This window comes from Denticeps clupeoides, chromosome 2 (genome assembly GCF_900700375.1).
Source record: "Denticeps clupeoides chromosome 2, fDenClu1.1, whole genome shotgun sequence".
Taxonomy (NCBI): Eukaryota; Metazoa; Chordata; class Actinopteri; order Clupeiformes; family Denticipitidae; genus Denticeps; species Denticeps clupeoides.
This window is the reverse complement of record NC_041708.1, coordinates 30,339,029-30,361,571: the sequence shown is the minus strand read 5'-3', so window position 1 is coordinate 30,361,571 and position 22,543 is coordinate 30,339,029. Positions and strand designations below refer to the sequence as shown.

At 43.7% G+C, this 22,543-nt stretch overlaps 1 protein-coding gene across 6 annotated transcripts in view; it reads right to left on the bottom strand.

Annotated features, from left to right (window-relative positions):
- plppr5b (phospholipid phosphatase related 5b) overlaps window positions 1-22,543 on the bottom strand; it is a 67,155-nt gene that overhangs the window by 21,436 nt on the left and 23,176 nt on the right. For 3 of the 6 annotated variants that reach the window (XM_028967709.1, XM_028967702.1, XM_028967722.1), the window contains 3 exons: window positions 19,299-19,487; window positions 8,506-8,638; window positions 3,666-3,916 (listed from right to left, as the gene is read on the bottom strand). In XM_028967709.1, the coding sequence (XP_028823542.1) occupies window positions 3,666-3,916; window positions 8,506-8,638; window positions 19,299-19,487 (573 nt within the window). Of the gene's footprint in view, window positions 1-3,665; window positions 3,917-8,505; window positions 8,639-19,298; window positions 19,488-21,185; window positions 21,251-22,543 lie in introns of all 6 variants that reach the window. The other 3 variants (XM_028967738.1, XM_028967730.1, XM_028967717.1) reach the window with 2 other exon arrangements.

The following is a 22,543-nucleotide window of genomic DNA, read 5'->3' as shown; positions in this document are numbered from 1 at the left end:
GAAACGGGCTGCGGCTCCCTGGAATACACACTTCAGCGCACTGCTGCACAGAAATCAGCAGCATCAGAAGAGAACAGCATGGAACTACACATACAGGCAGGGTCGCATAAAACCCTGCATTAGTGCTGAGCTTAAACAATTATACCACTCTTGGGTTCATGTTTTCTACACGTTTTGTGCACAACAATCTTCCAGTAGTGATTGGATGAGGTTTCTTTTTTTATGTTTTCTATCTATGTGATACTGCTGGTAAAAACCAGTACCAGGACCTAACCAAGCCATTCTGAGGGATGGAATATGATGGAATAATATCTGGGCACAGCATCCAAAAAAAAAAAAAAAAAAAAAACAGAAAGAAGCTGAATTAACAGAGCATCCTAGAAGCTCTGCACAGACAAATTTTATACTGTCCTTATAATTCTCTATGGTGTTTGATGTTATATTATCTGACAAGAAGCTGCCTCAACATTGCTGAGCAAAAACACCTAAAGCAGGATCATAGAAATAGTAGAATCAAATGAAATAAGGTGGTATGTACAAAAACAAAAAGAAATCCCAGATTCCGGTTTAACACTATAGCCAGGATAACCAGGAATAAGACAGAAACAGATACTGCTACTCAATATCATCATAGTAGCGACGATTTTATAAATTTCTTTAATACTAAAATAGCTACATTTATATTTACATTTATGGCATTTGGCAGACGCCCTTATCCAGAGCGACTTACAACGTGAGCTACGAATAGAGATAAGATTAAAAGCACAACAAACAGCTCCGATGATATTTCTATGGAAAATTATCTTGAAATAGCCGACCACCGATTAGAACGCTTCAACCTTATTAAAGAGCATGAACTAATTAAACTAATCTCATCGTCAAATCAATGTACTTGCACTTTGGTTCCGCTTCCTACAAGGTTCCTTAAACAAGTAGCACCCGATATTATAAATCCTATCCTCAAAATTATTAACTCGTCGCTTAGCACTGGCCACGTACCAAGTTCGTTCAAGGTAGCAGTCATTAGACCCCTGATTAAAAAACCTGATCTTGATCGCAGCCAGCTTTCAAATTATAGTCCAATATCCAACCTTCCGTTTATATAAAAAATCTTAGAAAAAAAGTCATGGCCCAGCAGCTGAGCGCATACCTAGACAGTAACATTATCCATGAAGTATATCAATCAATATTTAGACCTCATCATAGCACTGAGACAGCGCTGGTTAAAGTGGTTAATGACCTGCTGTTGGCTTCTGATCAGGGACGAATCTCGCTGCTTGTCCTGCTTGATCTGAGTGCAGCGTTTGACACTATCGATCAAGCTATTCTCCTTGCCAGGTTAGAGAATGTTGTTGGGATTAAGGGAACAGCCCTTGAATGGTTCAGATCATATCGGACCGATATCAGTTTTTGGACTTCAATGTTGATTCGTCTTCACATAGTAAGGTAAAGTTTGGTGTTCCACAAGGTTCTGTCCTAGGTCCGTTACTTTTTTCCCTATACATGTTACCTTTAGGTGACATCATCCGCAAACACGGTATTAGCTTTCACTACGCTGACGACAACTTTATCTGTCAGCAATGCCAGGTCAGAGGCAGCAGCTGAACAGAATAGAGAATTGTCTGAAGGACATTAGACAGTGAATGCTCACCAACTTTCTCCTGTTAAACCTTGAAAAGTCAGAAGCTCTCGTAATAGGGTCTCAAGGAGCCAGGCATAAGCTGGCTGACTACATCATAACTCCTTTCTATCTCACCGAGTATTGAAGTAAAGGATCTAAGTGTCATAATTGAGGCAGGTCTCTTGTTCAATTCGCATGTAGATAATGTCACTAGGATGTCACTCTTTCACCTTAGAAATATTGCAAAAATAAGAAATATAATTTCAATGCACAATGCAGAAGTAGGTGGATGAGTAAACTCCAGCTAGTACAGAATGCTGCAGCAGAGTTCTAACTAGAACTAGGAAATTTGACCACATCACCCCAGTCTTACAATCACTGCACTGGTTACCCATCAAATTTAGGGTTGACTACAAAATCCTACTTTTGACCTATAAAGCTCTAAATGGTCTCGCCCTGCAATACCTGAGTGAACTTTTAGTTCTTTACGACCCGCCACACCCCTGTGATCAACGGGTGCGGGGTCACTACTGGTACCGAAAGTACAGAAGGTCACAGCTGGGAGCAGATCCTTCTCCTATAGAGCTCCGCAGTTGTGGAACGGCTTGTGTCCGGGACTCAGACACAGTCTCAGTGTTTAAATCCAATCTCAAAACCTATCTGTTTTCTCTGGCTTTTTGTTAAAATCTAGACACTCATTTCACTTCACTTTGACGCAGTGTCAATTATAAAGTCCAGTTTATCACACAGTCCCCCTGTTAGACAAAGATAGTGTTAAATTCACCCTAGTTAGGCTGTCCTAGTTAGGGTACCGGGCCACTGTAGCACCAATATACCACTATTACCACATATTTCAGTATCAGTCGTACAGTGCCACCGTCTGCCGCTGCTTCTGTTTGTTTTCTCCGAGACACGGAATCAAGCACACAGACCACCGGCAGACTCCAGTTAAGAGACCAGCAGATAAATCCTGGTTCCTGACAACTGCTAAATGATGTCTAACCATGAAACGAACCAGAGGGTCATCACAGCCACCACCACCGTTACAACTACAGCTATAGGGATCTTCAAATGGACCAGTAACATCATTATGGACACGTAATCTAGACCATGACACTGGACTACACTTTGAACTTCTCCAACCCTACAACTGTAGAACTTGTTTTTCCTTATTGGACAAATCATCACAAACCCTGCACTGACACCATTTGCAGGCTGGTCCCTCTCTGTATCACTCCTTCCCAATGTTTCTTCCTTTCTTTTTTCTCTCTCCTAGAGTTTTTTTTTTTTTGTGTAGAGTTTTTCCTTGTGTGCAGAAGGGTCAATTGTGGGGGGTGTCAACTGTAGGGCTTGTCAAAGCCCATTGAGACATACTGTATGTGATTTTGGGCTGTATAAGAAATAAATGTTGTTGTTGGTATAAACATAATATAATCAAATTAATACAAACAAGGGGGTATAGACCAACAAACCAGTACCTGTATCACATGGTAGTGCATGTCAATTGGAGTACTACGTATGTACAACAGTTTAACCACTGCAAACCAACTGGGGGGCATCCCAGACAGAGAACCCAACAGAGAATCCCATGATATGGTGTCAGTAATGATGATGTCACAACATTGTTGCTAAAACATGCAAAAACTTTTTTTTTTTATTGACCATATACTATATTTACATTATTGTCGTCTGGGGAAATTACACACAGCTTTACACTGGAACATATACTAGAGAATCAATAAAGTTGGACCGATGGTATAGCGATATACTGACCATGTATTGGCTTTTTCCTCTACTGAAGATTAATCACATACCTACCCACATCCACAATGCATAAGCATAAGACCACACCCTTTCCTGCCTGTTCCTCTTCAGTCTGAGAAGGGTGCCCAAGGTGGCACAACATGCACAGGGATGTGCCACCCAGACATTTTGCAACAAACACCAATTTGGTAGCAACATGTTGGGAAACTAGCACCAGATAAAGCTTCAGCAATGTGTGATAATGCATGCTGGGGTGGGTGTGAATGTTTCTAGCACTCACCGCAAGATAGAGCGCAGCATAAACGCTGAGCGCGGCCTCTTTGGATGGGAAGGTTTTGCGGGCACGCAGGATGTCCTCCTCATTGCCCGTGCACGCCTCCTGGTGGCTGATGTAGCGCAGCGCCTGCTGACACCCCAGCGCCGTGTAGTTCGGCTTACAAACAGTCAAGAAGTGGGGGGCCAGGTTCCCTGTCACCACCTGACCCGCGTTCACAAAGATGTCCGTGGTGAAGAGGCCGAACATGTAGACACCTGAAGAAAGCAGACAGACATTCATTTATCCAAACTGTCATCATCCCAGCCTAAATGGTTAACAAAATTTCAACCAATCAGAAATAAGATCAAAACAGACTGGATGATATATGAGGACCAATGCCTCTGAAGACCCTGCTAAAGATCTTGTACAAGTGGGGCTCTCATAGGAGCAACCAATCTTCTACAGCTATCACAGTATGTCAACAAATGGCCAGATTGAGACTCTCTGCTTCTCTCTGGCTTTCATCTTGTGTGTCTCTCTGTGAATGTGTGCAGTGTGCTCTTCTTGGCCTTTTTATAGGATAATCTTGCTCGTCGGGCTTTCTCCATTTCTGGGCTGGCCTTGGTGAGACGCAGAACAGACAGATCCACTTCGTCCTCTGCTAAGGCAAGGGCCAGTGTTTCCGCAACCGAATACAGACATTCAGTTCTCAAGTCAATTTGGCTGGCAGGTATGATCTAAATGGCCCCGGAATCCTATTGTTGGAGGCGTTCCTGCTAAAATGCCATTAAATGGCTCCACTTTTCTTGTTTTATTTTAAAAGGATGAGTCGGGCGGGAGAGAGCTGTGCACATTATTTATTGGTGCGTCAGATAGATTGTGTCAACAATGAATCACTAAATATGCATTTTGGCAAATGTGGTCTGAAGACATTAGGTTAACAAGGTTCCATTATGCGTTTCACAGGACAAAAGACACTGCTTCATTTGTCTGATGTTCTTATTCAGAGCGGCTTCCATTCACTAATGACAGAGCCAGTCCCCCTTTTCAGCAATATAGGGTTAAGAGTCTTATTCAAGGAAACCGGCTGTGTCAGGATTTGTAAGAGTTGAGTCTGTACTCCATTCAAGTCGATGGCCGGGTTTGTTTGCTAACTAAGCAACTACCAGAAAAGCCACCTGCCTAGTTGTCTACCTACTAGTCTACCAAGTTGTGGTCCATGGCAAACTTTTTTGCATATACCAACAGGCATGTTTACGGTATACAACATTATTGTAGAATACGCCAGGGTTATTCAAATGAAGGTCTTCAAATAATTCCTTCTGATTTTGTTTCAGATATGAAACCTGCTTAGCCAATCAGAATAATTAAACTCTATTCTCAATCAAACACAGAGACTATTGGGGTGCAAATATTGCCCATAATTAGCATTTATAAGTTATGATATTTAGATGGGGAAAATATGAATGGTCGTGTCATAGCTTTGCATCCCAAAATGATGATCAAAGCTGCAGGTGTGTAAGCTTTTGTCACCCTTGAGACACATGTGCATACACAACCAGACACATACATAAACAAAAAGGCACCTGCAAGAACTTCAAATAACCCTGATGACTGCAGTCTACCATCTCCATGCTTTAGAAAAGCCCCAAAACGTTCAAATTATTACCTTATTATACACATAAAATGCACATTTCAGTATTGATGGTGTGTCAATAAACGAAAAGTAGGGCTCATTGACCTCTTTTCACTGCCATGTGTCACATTAACCAAAACAGAAAAAGAAAATATGATTTGCAAATGTGAGGCTATTTTTATCGTCTCTGCCCTAGTCACGCTAGCGACTTTTAAAAAGACTGCTTATGGGCTTATTTTCATCCCAACACCAGTTACTGCAAATTAGCTGTGAAAACACATCCCATGCGTATCCACACTAGCTGCATTTTTACATCTGCTCACAGGACAGTGGGCGGGACTAATGATTGATTGGTCTGCCAATGACAGCTCTCTGTGGCCTGTCAAAATGATCCCCATTATCCATTAATACATTAAAATAAACATAAAAAAGACGCATTTTGACCTATAACACAGATAGGAAATGTCCCATTCAGAGACATTCTGGCTGCTGTGGTGTGTCCACAATGCACCTGTGTCTAAAACTGGGTCTTTTTATTTTCAGGTGCACAGAGAGTGAAATTAGCCATGAGCAGATGAAAATTTTAAATATGCACAGTACTATGTGGTATGGTTCACAACATTAGGAAGAAATGTAAAAAAATATAGCTCTAAATGATTTTTTTAAATGTAGTGTCAGATTATGCAGGGTAATTTATTTTTTAAAATAAATAAATAATCTCCCCATCAAAGAGTCTTTCCCAAAATTGTTTCTGTCATCTAGCATTGTTGCAAGATATTGAATTAATCGTGAGTAATCACAATTAATTCATTGCAAATTGTGTTATTAACTAGATCAACCTTTAATCAATTGACAGCGTATGTATATTAAATAATACGTGAAAATAAAAGCTATAAATAAAAAAGCCTTTATGTTTCCAGAGCCTACATAAGATCAAATAAAATGGGGGGTAAGTGGTGTGAGGAGTGCCTTTCGTCTCACAATTCATTAATTTCCCTCATCATCCCAGCCCTGTGCTCTAACAAGCCACTGTCTTCACTGAAGGATCGGGGCGGATGTGACACTGAAGAGAAGAGGAAGCAGCGAGGCTAATCATGTAGCCGCCAGTTTCTAAATTTAATCTTTCCAGAAGAACAGCACTGTGTGACTCATTATGCAAATAATAATAAAAGAGGGGGAGCGAAAGAGGACAGCATCAGGTCACCGAGCAACTGGTTTCATTTTCGCAGGCTGCCGCTGTCAGGCCCCGGTGTCGGAGATAACCGGTGGCGCGATGGCCTGTCTGCGAATTCCTGATTACAAACATCCACTTCCACCGAGCGCAGAGGTGAAGGGAGGAAGAGACGAGAGGAAAGATAAACAGAGACAAAGATTAGAGAGATAGGGCCACAGCCAGAGCAGCAGTGAGAAGAACAGGACAAAGACGGGGACAGAAGAATATCTGCACTATTTTGGGTGAAATGAAGGTTAAAATTAATAACGTTAAAAAGTACTACTAGAAACTGTGATCCTGCAGGAAACCAAACGTAGTGCATGTTTGGTGTGGCCAAGAGGATTACAGCTCCCATCATGGTAGGGTGGAAGAGGACAGTCACTGCGTGTCCATCAGAAACACTCCACATGCCACCGGCAGTGCCTGTCTGTGGGTTTTTGTTCCGCTCGTTGGAGTTAAAGTGATTCTTCTACACAATTGAGCTGATCCTCATCTGATCTACCTGCCAGCCCCCCTCTTACATTCTCTGTATGCGGTACAGTACATCAATGCCACAAAACATGTCCGGTTACCATGTAGAGCTGTACAGAGCTGCTTTGTTTTGTTTTGTTGCCTGAATAACTGAGATGTGATTTAGTGGTGTTTTCATTGATTTTTGTGGCACTTTTTATGCATTAAAGAATTCTAAAAACAAGTTAAGATTAGCTTTTTCTAAATTTTAACTAATTAATGTCCAATTTTCTCAGACATCATATGAAAGTGAAGCGATTGTCATTGTGATACACAGCACGGCACACGGTGCACACAATGTATTATTGTGTATATATATTTAGCAATGCATGTACACTTATGGAGAGTTATGGAGACTAAAATGGAGCCATTTTGAAGAATCCAATGTAAGAATATTTTTATTACAGGAGAAAATGAAGTTTGATGAATCTGTTTTTTATTTTATTTTTTTTTACAGAGTCACCTCATTTTACTTTCATGGCTGCTTAGTTCACTATTGTCATCATCAAAGCCGCTTCGTGAGATGCTCATTAACATGAATGAAGGATAAGAAAGTTTTCAGCAGAAGCCTTCAGGACGGTTGGAAACCATCCCTGTTTGTCTAACATAAGGTGGTCGAGAGAAGCCAAGAGTGGGAAGTGCTGCCATCAGAGCAAAAGCTCCCTTTTCTAAAAGGTTCTACTTTTTGTTTTGTATATTACATAAACTCATTCGTTATTTCATAGTTTCATAGTTTTGCTCAATAATGTAAAAAAAGCAATGTCCATAAATGAGCATCCAAACATTTTATGGCATTTGTCAGACTCCCTTGTCCATTGCAACTTAGTTATAGGAACAGTCACTTCTGGAGGCTTAAGTGTCCTGCTCAGGGACACAGCGGTAGTAAGTGGGGTCACCTGGTTCATAGGCAGGTGCGTTAACCACTAGGCTTCTACCAACCTGTACACCCTGAATATTTCTTCATATTGCTTTCAGGCGACCAAAGCCTGTTTGTTGTTTTAACAAAATCTGAAAGTGTTTCACTAAATGGAGGGGAAATAGAGAATATAGGCCGTTGAGTGCCAGCATGGACATGTAAACACTGGCCTTAGCTGAAGATCACTCTGGGTTTCCCCAGAGGACCAAGCAAATAATCCGCTTCACTGCAGCGCCGTTTTCTCTCTGAGACGTGAGTGGATACTACAGAGCCTTGTCTGCACCACACAAAGCCGAGAGCCTTTCACTGCAGCCCCATGAGGGTAGGGGGTTTGGAGCCAGGGTGTGAATCGTGGGAATTAGAGGACCATGCATCACTGTCTGCAGGCCGGCTAACTGGACAATCTCCGTCTGGCCTCCACAAACCAACCGCATCCAACTTATCAAGTGGCTCATTAGCAGAGACAGGTCTGTTAGCTTAGGGCTGGACAGGGGTTGGATGGCAAAGAGGGAGGTTAAACACGCTTAATCTGTGTCGCAAAAATGCACAATGAACTTAGCACAAAGACATTACATGTAAAGTGACGTACCCAGGAAACGGAAGGTCCTGCGCACCAAAGGGTTGAGGTAACAACAGTCTCCCGTTGCAAAGTTCTTCTCTCGGCCGTCCAGCTCTTTCGACGTGTACTGCAGAAGAAACATCACCGCCTCTGTGACTGTAATCTAGAGGGCATAAAAACACAAGCAAGTTGAACGATCGACTAAAACGTCCTTCCTTCCATCCGCCGAATGAAGTGTGGCAAGAGCAATCGGGCAATATCCTATTACAGGAGCGTGCCGCAAAAAGCACAAACCAACATGCAGCCGTTTCATCCAGTGCCATCTGCAAACCACCTGCCAGAGGTAGCGCAGCATGTTGGACGAGATTAACTTGGCTTACTCGGTTGATTCATATTACCGAGGCAACGATGTGGGACACACGCGGGTTCCTTGTGTGCAAGCAGGCACTATAATGAAGCTCTAGCGGCGCCACATTGTTTCACACAGGTGGTGGGGTGCTAGGGTGTCAGACACACTCGTTTTGGCGCTTCGGAGCATTCAGTACACTCGGGGGTTGTTGCAATTATTGGGGGTTGTGAAATGGTTTAATTAGAAAGCAATTGCAGCTTCGGGAGAAAGCTAAGAAAGAAGCAGGATGGAGAGGACAATACTCGTGGATGAGGATGTATTCATTTCCTATGACAAACGAGATCAGAACAGATTATATGAGATACTTAGATCATTTAACCAAATGCCGGAAGAACTTTTGGATGTAAGTTCCAGAAAAGCATTTCATTATCTGCCGGGCATTTGTCGAGCACACTGTGATTTTAATGAAGCTGCATAAGTCAGTTCCAAATTAGTCCAGGTAGGGCTGGGTGATTAATTGAATAAAAACAACAACAACAAAAAAAACTGTAAAAATGCTTGTTAAAGTTCATTGATTACATAGTTTATTAATCATTCCCTAAGACTCATAGCCCATCTCTTGTTTTTCTAACAGGGATTCTAGGCTAGGATAAGTTTCGACCCCTCACAGGAAGTAAATTAAATGCTGCTGCATTCATTTAGAAATTAATCGCAATGGTTTAAATGTTCATTTTGAAAGTTTTAAATTTTGGCTTAAAGAATTATGTTTTGCCAAACTCGAGCAGCACTAACAGCAGGTCTGTAACTGCTTCAGACCTCTTCAGCGCAGCTCACTGAACCTGCAAGTCCCACAGAGGTGAAAGCAATTGTAACTCTGACCCCCCCCTGGCCCATCTTACTTCTCAATCCACCTGTTGTACAACCCTTCAGGTCCTGGTCCTTGCATTAGCCTCTCTCGACACGGGCCCGTTGTGTGGTGCCAGTATGATTAATTTAAAAGCAGTGGCGGTCTCGCACCGAGGGAGGAAAATCTGCAGCAGCGCACACTGTCAGGCAGATGAGAGAACAGAGTATAACAAGCGCATCTGAGGCTAACAGAACAGAAAAAGCACTCTGTCTGCACACGTACTTGGGATGGGCTTTTGTACCATTTTACCTATCTGAGGAACAGCATTAGTATTCAAACCGCACTCGGGCGACCCAGTATTTTTCCAGCAATAAAAGACAAAAATAATCATTAATTTTGTCATAATAATACACAGCATGCAGGGCTGGCACACAGGAACTGTTCTTTTTCCACTTATTTCTCAATTGATGGACTAATGCGCAGTGGTTGGCCCAGCGGGTCCGAACCGCCAAGGTGCCACTGAGCAAAGCACCGTCCCCACACACTGCTCCCCGGGCGCATTTCATGGCTGCCCACTGCAGACTAAGGATGATGGGTTAAAAAGCAGAGGACACATTTTGTTGTGTCACCGTGTGCTGTGCTGCAGTGCTTCACAATGACAATCACTTCACTTTAGTGTAACGTATACCATGTTCTTCATATTGTTTCATAAACTACAGATAATTTGAATCAAAATTGCACAAATGTTGAAGATTCAAAAGTTGAAACCTGTCCCTTACACACGCACCCCACAAAATGAGGAGTGTGTGAGTTCATTTTTATCCTTCCGCCACACCCTACTATCCCCAAATGAGCAAACAACAGCCCAGGGCCGTACCCCGGGAAGCTGCAGATGAGGAGGAAACTGGGTTACGAGTTTTCATGAGCTTGCAGAGGTAGAGCCAGGCATGAGCAACTCAGTCTCACTGCCTTTGAAGAGAACAAATAGCAATGTGCATATTAGGCTTGTGTGAATACTGCTATTGTTTGGCTCTGTTGGGGAGAATCCATGAGATGCTGATCATCTCCCATGTCTGACAGTATCTACAGCATCCTTTTTCTTTTTTTTTTTCTTCTTCCTTTTAATGCATCGTTATTGCAGCCCATATGTGCTCAACCATTCCATTTGTGGGCTTTGCCTTAGCCTGGCTCTCATGGGATTAACCCTGTGCTCTTGATGTGATTAAACATCCAGATAGAAACACATGCATTCTTATTACAAATATACATAGAACAGAGCAGCTCTATAAGCAGATCGGACGTTGCACAAAAAGCCTCTTCATTACCCCACTAATGTCCAGCCAGGCTGGGCTGTGTCTCATTCACCCCTGCTGAGGAGAGCATGAAAGTCATCTGCAAATCGGGATTCAGACACACAACGCAGCCCACAACAGCACAGCGCTGCTCCATTTCTGTCCAGAAGTGACATCGGGGTCTCGGGGTTTTTCACAGGGCTCTGCTGCTGAGTGTTCATTAGGAGACGAGGAGAGGAGTCAAGCCTCAGAGATGCTCAAGCTCTGCCTTTGTTTCCAAACACCTTAAATCCATGCAAGATAAAGATACGTTCAATTAAACACAGAGCTGTACTGCAGTGTCTGTTCATGTACAACATAATACACCCTGTCAGAATACATTGTTACTTGCTGCTTAATGGTATCGACCAGAGGTGCAACGATTAGTCAACATTGTCAAGAAAAATCTTCAATAAAACACAATTGCAGACCAATTTTAATGATGACAACTTTCACACAAAAGGGATTTTGTGCAGTGTGGCCCCTGATGTACATGCCTATGGCTTAACTCTACTGTTATAATCAGGATTTATAAAAAAATTTTTTTTATATATATATATATATATATATAGCGCGAGGCCCCATCCTTTCAAGATGGAATAATGTCTCATCTTGTTTTTGTCAACGACATTTTAGTCTATTTCTTTTATCTTTGTCACGGCTGCCGTGCCACCACCAGCTGCTTGACTTTGACTGACCCACAACCATTGTATGCCTTTCGACGACACTTTTGGATGTTCCTCGCCGGTTACGACATTTTGCCATGCCCCTGCTCGGTCCGACTACTCGCCTGCCTGCGCCTCTGACAACCCCTCCGCTGATGTGTATGACCCCGTATATACATTTTTTGTTGACGAAAACAACACTACACACAAGAACAGAGCGGCACTAGAAGCAGATCGGATGTTGCACAAATAGCCTTGTCGTTACACCACCCATGTCCAACTAGGGTCCAACTAGGCTGGGATCGTGTCTCATTCTCCCCTGGTTCCGGTTTTCATAACAGAAGCGTTATCTGAAATGTCATCCACACAGAGATGCAGAGAACGGGCCCAAACGCTGTCTTAAACGTGGTTTAACACCCCTTCCACACCAGTAGGAGGCACTGTAACTCCCCGGTCCTAGCCAAAGTGTCCTTGTTTGGCAGCTAGTTCTCCTCGTTGTCGTCATTCTCTGGCCTTGTCTTTTCATTAGAAACGTGTCTGGTAGAGAGGATTTCCTGTTGTTGCATTATGAGATTCTGTGGCTGCTTTATGAGGGTCTGCACAGCCACGAACGTGTTATCTGCCATTGTATGACGCAACGCCCTTGTATGATGCTACGTCAGCAAAAAAAACAAACTGCTTTGCCCTCCACACAGATATGTGGGAAAATCATAGTATCAAATTCTTGAGGTTCTTAAAAGGGTCCAATCAACAATACAAATAATTTATTCTTTACAAGCCTGCTCACTGACTAGTTTAGTTTGTAGTGTCGTCAAAAATCCTACAATATTTTCCCCAAAGCCACCATGTTTACATTTAGATTTACAGCATTTATCATACGCCCTTATCCGGAACGACTTACAATCAGTAGTTACAGGGACAGTCCCCCCCTGGAGCAACTCAGGGTTAAGTGTCTTGCTAAGGGACACAATGGTAGTAAGTGGGATTTGAACCTGGGTCATCTGGTTCGTAGGCGAGTGTGTTACCCACTAGGCCACTGCCAGCCCAATGTCCTCTATGATATTCTGTGATTATTTTTCTTGAATGGTGAATATTGAATGGTTCAAATTGAACCGTGCTTTCGGTCATGTGCTCTGCAAAAACGCGATTTAGACTGAACAACTGAATTGTCTTATTTGCTCAAAAACGCACTCAACTGAGCGACAGACCTCTGCGAATCGTACACACTTTTAGCTTGAAGCCGACATATGAGGCTGGTTGGAAGCCAGGAAGTGTGTGCATAGTTAGAAGCGCCGGGCCGGCATAGATAGAACACTTCCAGACGGAATCTTCCTTTTAGATTTATGATATTACCGAGGTGAGAATTGTACTTTACGATGTATACATTGTTTGTGAAGCATGTCTGATGAACAGATGTGTTTTCTGGAAGCAGCGTGCTGATACATGGGCGCAGCGCGTCATGCACGCGGCGATCCCACAGCTCATAACAACACTTTTAACACTTATTTATTTGTAAGCGTACATATATAGCCTCATGTGGTAACCTGTTACACTGCTGCTAATATGCCTGTTCATGACTTTTCTTGACACCATTTTATTTAGATCAGCAGGAAACTTTTATTGAAATATTTTTTTGTCTTTATTATTTGCCGCAAAAATAATCTCATGCTAAATGAAAAATCTGATAGCTAAATAGGAGCCATTTTACAACCGTAGTCATTAGTTCGAGGCCTAGTATTGACACATGTAACAGTGGAAATGCAATGTAAAGTGTTTCCATTGTAGTTTCCTTAAAAAAAGATATATCTGCATGGCTGCTCAATAAAAACTAATCATAATGTAAACAGCTGCCAGATTCACAATGATAGGAGTGGAATTTCCAATGCAAATAAGCATAATTTATCATTATCGCTCTATACCTCACAACTTGGAATGCAATAATACAGATACTATGATGCAAAATTTTTAATTACAGTCAAATCCACTGTTTTGAATACATAACCTTTTACTGTGGCAGATGCAAAGATGCAAATGCCACTGATGTGGACATGGGTGGACACTTTCTACCATTGTGTCCCTGAGCAAGGCACATTTTAACCCCAAGTTGCTCCAGGGGGACTGTCAATGTAACTACTGATTGTAAGGCGCTCTGGAAAAATGTCATGAACGTAAACCTGAGCAGAAGAATTTGACACATTTTTCTGATGTACAGTAGAGCGCAATAAACTCACAGGCTTAAGGAGAGCTCGTCACCTAAACGGGGGCTTGGCACAAACTGCACAGGATCATGGATGCATGCCAGGGTGTGACAAAAGCATCAGCTGTGTGTGAAATTCTGAAACAGCTCGCAATGCCAAAGTCTGCCATGGGTTGAATCTGCTTTTACTGCCTTGCACAGAATTCCTCTTTCAGTTCTATTTATATGTCTTGGCAACACAGGGACAGGCGACAAATTAAATGTAAAACCTGAATAAATTAACATGGAAAAATGTAAATTTAAGCACATTCGCGTTTATGGCATACAGGGTGACCTACGTCGGTGCGTTGAAGTCTCAATCAGTGAACACATTCTGAAAATGGTTCACTAGGAACCCACGTTACATTAGTGAAATTTCAGATGGCAGATAAAACAATCTTTTAAATAGATACTACCAGTGCTAATCGAAGTACTTCTGATAGAGGCGGGTCTTTTTCCTCTTTGACTCAGCTGTTCGTATGTCTTTAGGAAGTTCTTTCCAACCCCTAGAGGCCAAGACAGAGAACTGGACCGTGTCAGTGCAAAATCAATACAAATTCATGGTATTTCTATTCTGATTATGTATCGCAGCTCTACAAGAGATTTTTGGAATAGTGGCCAGCCCTCCAACAAAACCCATCCCTTCGCTGGGCAACGTATGTAGAATTTTCTATTAACACTGCCGCTCCTCAGGTGGCTCATTAAAAAAAAAATTTTTAGGATTGAAATGCTTTATCTGTATAACTCATAATCAGGCAAATGAGTCTTTTGTGCCATCTGGCCTGATCTGGTAGGACAGAACACAGATCTTTTCACTGCTCATTTTGTCCTGAACTCATCCAAAATAACAAAAACTGATATTCTTAAATATCCTACTGGCAGGTCAGAGTGGTTATATGCATTGTTGAGATGAAGAGGCTTGTGGGAGTTTTGTTCAACTATTACATTCAGTGATGCTGACAAAGTGGTATGGACAATAGCGCAAGCTCACCACACACTCTCTTCTCTGTCACATCCTTCTCCCCCCGCCTTTTTTGCTTTGTTGGGCATCTTATCTTTCCATTCGACTGACTAAATAGAAGTGCAGGCCCTCTGGGCGTGCCAAAGCCGGAGCGAAAGCCGCCATAGCTAAGCAACGCTGAGCCTTAAACCAAACGCTGCGGCACACAATGAACACAGATTGAGCACGCAACGCCACTTATTAACGTTTCAGTGGCGCCAAGGTCACAAACACGAGTAAGCATCACTCACAAGCGGCCGTGCCGCACTGTCCTACTAACGTCACTTGTCATAACCCTACTAGGAGCGGGAGCACTTAGCCTGACCTTCTTTTGGGACCCCTTGCCCCACACACACACACACACACACTATAAATTCTGTCCAGCGATGGCCAGCGTCTGTCTGAGCCAGGGTCAAAATAAACTCATATTTATGCTGGCACCTTCATTCTTCCCCATCCAGACCCAGCCAAGAAGAACGGTGGACTCTGTATGTCTTTATTTACCGACTTCATGAACATGACAAGAGACCTTGCAAGACACTCGCACTCAAGCAGTCAGCGGGCCGCAGCAGTTCCTTCTTCCTTTGATGTTAACCAGCACCCTTCACTGACATCAGTTCCTGATGCCTTCGAAGATGGATATTAAGACAGGGTGGGCTGGAGGGGGACATTCTTAATCCCCGGGAAATTACATTTACATTTACAGCATTTATCAGACGCCCTTATCCAGAGCGACTAACAATCAGTAGTTACAGGGACAGTCCCCCCCTGGAGCAACTCAGGGTTAAGTGTCTTGCTCCGGGACACAATGGTAGTAAGTGGGATTCGAACCCGGGTCTTCTGGTTCATAGGCGAGTGTGTTACCCACTAGGCTACTACCAATTAGACCTGCTCCTAGTGCCGAAACGTTCGCGGCTCCTGGTGTCTTCTAACCGTCTCTCATTACTTTTCCGGCGAGGCGCCCAGTAATGTTTCAGTAGCCCTTAAACCATTATGCAAGTCGAAATGCTAATCAGCGAGAGCGCGAATTTGCATAAGGTCATAAATAAATTAAGAGCAGTGAAATTAAACGGTCAAGGATTCACCTCAGCTCCTTCTGAGGGTTAGAGATAATCCACAAGAAAGCCATGTTGCTTAAATCGCTTCCATATAACTGACGCTGAAAACAAGCAAACACCTCAAATCTTGAAGCAACATCAAAGGAACAGACATGACTTCAATACATGGGAAAATTTTTGATTGTTTAAAGGTGCAAAAAAAAAAAAAAAAAACACATGCAAAGATCTTTCTCTTAGATCTTTCAAAATGTGAAAGCCTGCAGGAAAACATTTTCAAATTTTCATACCCACTCCTTTTACTTTCTCACCTCCACTCTACCTTCTGCTGATTTTTTTCCCCGCTAATGTATTCAGTAACAGCAATCAAACCACAAGAATGCGCATACCTCCAGCATCCATAATTCATGGCTTCTTTTTAAGCGACAAAATAAAATCATCAGACATCTTTTAAAAGAAGCACCCAACACGCTTGCAGGGGCCAAACCAGGTCGCTCCTTCTCGTGCGTGTTGTAAGGAGTTGGGAGATAAACGGTGTTGTGTCGAACAGTCTGCGGTCCAGGCCATGCCACTTTCATTAAGTCTGGTGAAGTATTGTACAGCCTTTCTGGCCACTGCTCCTTCGCACCTTTACTCCCGCCGTAAAACTCGTAGCTGCAAACGCGTGCCATGGACTCGACCCCGTCTGCCTATCAGTAGTCTGTTTAAATAGAACGCTGATGTTGCCCAGCCTGGCGTAAATGCCAGTATTAGTCCGCACAGCGCCGTGTCCGCAGGGCTTCGGCACAACCTGGACGAAAGAGAACAGAGGTCGAGCAAGTGATGCCGTCAGTGCCGGGCAACAGCCTGCTGTCTTTTAAAAAAAAAAAAAAAAAAAAAAAAAAAAACCCAAACCAGGTAAATCTTTTCGGACAGGCAACCAGTTATACACACCGTACATAGAAAATCTGTGCTGTCAATAAGCAAATATACTCCGATCCCAAACAAGACGCTCAGGTCATTACAGTCATGACAGTCCTTCATACAGTACAGACTCAAACTCAGCGTCCCAGGAGTGAAAAATGTACTTTATTTTAATATTTATATTTTATATATTTATTAATTTACTTTAGCTGTCAATATGGAGGTGGCACAGTCACTTTCCTCTGATCTGCTCAGGGGAGTCGAAGCCAACTGTTTGTCTGTTGACTGAAGTAATTAACATCCCACTTGTGGATAACATCAGAAGTAATTAACATCTGAGCGTCTTCTCAATCACACCTGCGTGTGCAACTCAGAGAAAGACAGAAATTAGAACAAAAAGCGGAACGTTATGGAACCTCACGGGAACATTTAATTCTGTACAGGTGATACACACTCAACAACACTCAACTTTTTTTTGATGTTGTAACAATAAAATGTTAGAAACAGCCTGTACTAACATATCATTTTGCCACTGAGACATATCAGGTGTGTGTTTAAGACACTGACATTCATTTTTTTTAGTTTGGACAAGTTATTTCCAAAAATTGCTGGAAAGGATGCCGTGAACCTGTGCTGCTGTGATGAAGGCAAAGAGATGTGTGTTATTTCACACATGCATTCAAGTATTTGTAATGTCTTCTTGTAAAATTATTTCTGGCCCGTGGCAGACAGAACATAAAAACATATTCAGACCAACAAATGTCAATTCAAAATATAAAGCTGTAACATCTGGTGCCATTTTCAGACGGTCTACATCCATCTGTTCTTAGTGTGTGTGTGTGTGTGTGTGTGTGTGTGTGTGTCCTAACCCATTTTTAATGCAAGCTCTATACATTATAGTCCATCTCCAAACCTATTCCAGTGAGTGTTTATGGGAAAGTGTTGCACACTGACAGCTAGCCTTACAATTAACTCCAAAGACGCTTCTCCCAGTATCTCACAAAATACTGGATCCTAAATATAATGCAATGACCCGTGGTGGGGGGGTGGGTTTCGGTAAGTTCGGTAACTCTCCAATCCTTGCCAATTGGAGAGTTATCAGTGAAGGTTGTATTCATGGCCTGAATCTTAGTGAACCACAACTGATTACTTCATTGATGGTAACAAGTCCCTCTGGATAAGATCAATGGCCTAGCAGCAACTCTGTGCTGAACCTGAGTGACCTTGGGTGGGTGATGAATGGCATGAAAATGTCTTTCTACAGACGAATGCCTGGTTTCAGTCTGGAGCCGGGAAAGGAGAGCGGATGCCGCCCAGGATTGGCTATTGCAGCACCACACCGGGTTTAAAGCAGGTGCAACAGATTTGAAGGCCACCAGAGAGCATGTGGCCATTCAGACTTTTGGGGACGTGCACTACACTGAATTTTCTCTTCTTGCCACCTCTCACAATGTGACTCGCTGGCCTCCTCTCACTAAAAACGGCTTCTGTGAGCAGTAACCATGGATACAAGACCATCCACAGGACCGACTCTGTGACATCTCTTCTGAACACATGCCGACATCTGTGACCCCGATGCCTGAGACCAGTCACTGCTATTCAATAAAAGGAATTAGGAGGTCTCAGAATAGACAGTCCCTCTCCACCCAGCTCTCAGTGGCTAATAGAGGGGCGTGTGGGAAGCAGCACGTGGGTGTTTCCATCTTTTGTCTGCAGCAGGGAGTGCTGAATGGAATGTTTCGTGCAATGCAAATTACAAAAAAAATAAAAATAATAAAAAAATAAAATGAAAGAACGGAAGTGGGGCACGTTCGCGCTAATTACATAAATCGGAGCTGTCAGCGGTGACGGTGACTGGCATCAAAAGCACGTCTCCCCCGGATCGCTCGGGGAAACTTTTTAATTATGCGCCCCCAACATCCCCCGCAAGGATAAAATAAATAAATAAAAAAATAAAATAAAACATCCCGAAACGCACGTGCGCGGAGTCACGTGACCCGTCGCGCCTTTTAATTACGCGCGTTGCCGCCTCTGAAGCCCGGGGAACTTTATTCATTTTTTCCCTCCCCACCTGACGCTTCTCAGCCGTCGAGGCTCCTCCGGCTGGCGAGGGGCGCGCAGACACCCCCTCCGATCGATCGATCGATCGGCGTCTTTCTGCGCCACCGACACCCCAAAACCGAGGCAGAGACATCTACTTAAAATGCTCACAGTTCTTTCATGTACTGGCAATCACAGACATGCAAATAGTGCAGCTTTCGTCGTAACAATAATCGTAATTTGTTCGCTAATTAACATGTTGCATCGTCACCCGGCCGCCAATGACCATCGTGATGTTAGTTGATTTTTATTGTTTTATTTTTTAACAAAAGTGTGCAGATGCAGAACACCAGGCTGAGACAGACAGACCCCCCCGCCCAGCACCCCGGAAACTCACCACGAGCGTCGGGACCCCCGCGACCACCGCGTACAGGATGACCGGCGGGACCGCGCTGGACTCCTCGGGTCCGAGGTACGGCTTCGTGTAGGCGCTGTCGTAGCAGAAGAAGCCCTGGACGTTCACGTTGAACGTGTCCGTGTACTCGAAGTAGTACGCCAGCATGACCGTCCCCGCCATGATCACCAGCTGAAAATAAAGCATGGTCGTCAGAGGTCGGGCGCGCAGCATCGAACGCTCCGCTCTGTGCTGAGGAAAAGCGAGCCCGCTGCGGCGCGCATTCCCGGCTCCCCCGGCCCGTCCGTCCGCCCGTCCGCGTCCCGGTCAGAGCGCCGTCCGCCTCCGCATCCCGCCTGCGTGTACGCGGGCTGGAAGGGGCGCTGGTGGCATGGCCCTCCTCCCCGATGCGCGCCGCTCGGGACAAGGGACGTGGAGGCGAGAGGACGCGGACGATCTGGAGCCGGCAAGTTCGGCGCCGAGTCCTCCCAATCGCCGGTCGGCGGAGGACACGTGACGGGCCGACGAGTTGCCACTTCCTCTTTAAAATAAATCTAGTGTGCACTTTATGTTTTATTTATTTCCTACTGTTCAGCACATTCAAGGGTCTTTCAAAAAAAAAAAAAAAATTTGGAAAGAACTCGAAATGCATGCATTTAAAAATTGACCCTGGTAGCATACATGTCTTCAGATGCCCTACTGAGCCCATCTGCCAGAAGGGTGAGGCCATCAAAATTATGAATTTAACCAGTGTTTATAGTCATACGCCCAGAGTTTATATGGACCCAACCATTGCATCAAGTGGGATGCATCAAATGGTACCTATTTCATTCCTTCGTAACCACTCGCCCTGTCCCTTTAACGCAAGCATTTTTTTTTTTTACGATTTGAGCCTTACAGCTCAATGTCGTCCGTGGATCTGGAATAACTTGTTTCGTCCTGCGATGTGAGAAGATGAAATTCCACTGAGGTTGCGCCAGTGGATGCGAGAAACCCACCCTACAGCTTCCAGCTGCATTTTCCCTGCTTTTTCTCTTTCAAACCAAAGACCCAGAATCTATTGTTTTAATCTGAATCCTCCCCTGTGCTCTACTCACATCCCAATTAATAGCCCACATTTCACTTTGATCTAATGGTAACTCCCCATTGTGTAATCCATGGGGCAATTGCTACCAAAGCAGATGTTTTTTTTTTTTTTATCTCTTTAACTTTGCCTTATTGCCTTTTCTTAATAAAAACTCCAATCTTAGGTAATGCTGCGAGACGTGTTCTTTTGCACCAAAAATGCAGTGGTGTTTCTGCAAACGCTTTCCTTATTTCAAACAAAGTAGGTTAAGCTACCTTAAGTTACTCATCAACCACACGTCCGAATTACGGGCCTATCTCGGACTAAAGCCCTCTGCTGGGGTGCCAGCAAGTGAGATCAGAGCGTGGCTTCAATCAGGAGTGAAGACGTCTACAAATGCATCCAACTATGGCCATGCCGCTCCTCAACCAACTGTGTCGGCCCCGAGCCCATCTGTCGCCACAGTGATTTTACGGTGCACATGGTCGCTGTGCGATGTCAGTTTCCACATCATAAATCTTCTTCAATGACCATTTGAGCTGATCTGATTATGGCCCTGCACTTGTAAGCCGAAGATCTGCGTTTGGTTTCCAGATCAAAGTAAATGACTTTGCGTTTAGTTTCATCATCCCAGAGACAAAATGAGAAAAATGTTTTCTGCCCTGTAAATGTCAGCTCTAGACACATCTAGTGATATCATATGTAAAATACTAAACCTTAGCCAGTACTAAAACATTAACCATTACACGTCAAGGCAGGGACACTAACACACCTTTTTAACCATTTATTTAACCATTATTATTTATGATAAATATGAAACTTACAATCCATTGATTTGGGAATAAAGTTCCCCCAACTTCTATAGTGCATCTGGAAATCTGCAACGAATCTGCAACGAAATGTTGTGTGATGGTTAATGTCTCACGGCTGGACTACTGCAACTCCCTTCTAGCTGGTCTACCTCTATGTACCATCCGACCTCTACAACTAATGCAGAATGCAGCAGCACGACTGATCTTCAACCTTCCCAAATTCTCCCACACCGCCCCTCTGCTACGCTCCCTCCACTGGCTCCCAGTAGCTGCACGCATCAGGTTCAAAATACTGATGCTGGCCTACAAAGCCAAACATGGAGTAGAACCATCCTACCTCACAGTCCTTATTACACCTTGCACTGCACATTGTATACTCCAGACCCTCCAGTACTGCTCGTCTGGTCCCCCCATTGCTAAAGGTAAAAGGAAGACATTAATGTAGACTCTTCTCTGTCTTGGCCCCTCGGTGGTGGAATGAACGTCCCCGCGAGGTCAGAACAGCTCAGTCACTGAGTATTTTCAAACGGCAGCTCAAGACCTTCCTCTTTGGAGAGTATTTAGATTAACATGTAACCTTCTTATTGTCGAACTTGTATACAGAATCTACAACAAGAGTGAACAAAAAGGTTGTATTCATAGTTGGCGTCCTAGTGAACCGGAACTGATCACTTTATTGATGGTAACTTGAAAGCATGTTGTAAGTCGCTCTGGATAAGGGCGTCTGCCAAATGCCTTAAATGTAAATGTAATGTAAATGTGAGCATCAATGAGTGGCCCGGGGAGCAGTGTGTGGGGACGGCGCTTTGCTCAGCGGCACCTTGGCGGCAACCTTCTGATTACGGGTCTGCTTCCTTAACCGCTAGGCCACCACTGCCCCTGTAAGAAACTGGCATGAAATCGTTCTTGTGGCAACATGTGGCGGCTCTTTCACACATCAGTCAAATTACGCTACGGTGGTGGGTCACTTCGGTATAATATACAAAATAATCCTGTACTGAAGTATTTAAAAGCACGCTGTGAAACACTCTAGATGTTGCGTTTTATCTTGAACAGCATCAGCCTTTCAGATGAAATCATTGGTTTAATGCGAGACAGGAAGTCGTTGTTCGGCTGCTGAAGAGCAGAAGCTGGTAAATTGGGCATGAGCTTCAGCATCACAGTGGCCATCATTATTTGGCATCTTGTCCGTGTCCGAGGCAGCAAAGCCAGAAACATGCTCTTTGATGATCTCTGTTATGAGTGATTGGGCTGCATCTCTAGATGCTGAGCGAAGGGCTCTCGAAAGAACTGAGCCTGAAGTTTGAAGTTTGAACAAATGCTTATGCCTCAGAAACTTCCAGTACTCACATTACCATTGGCATCTGCGG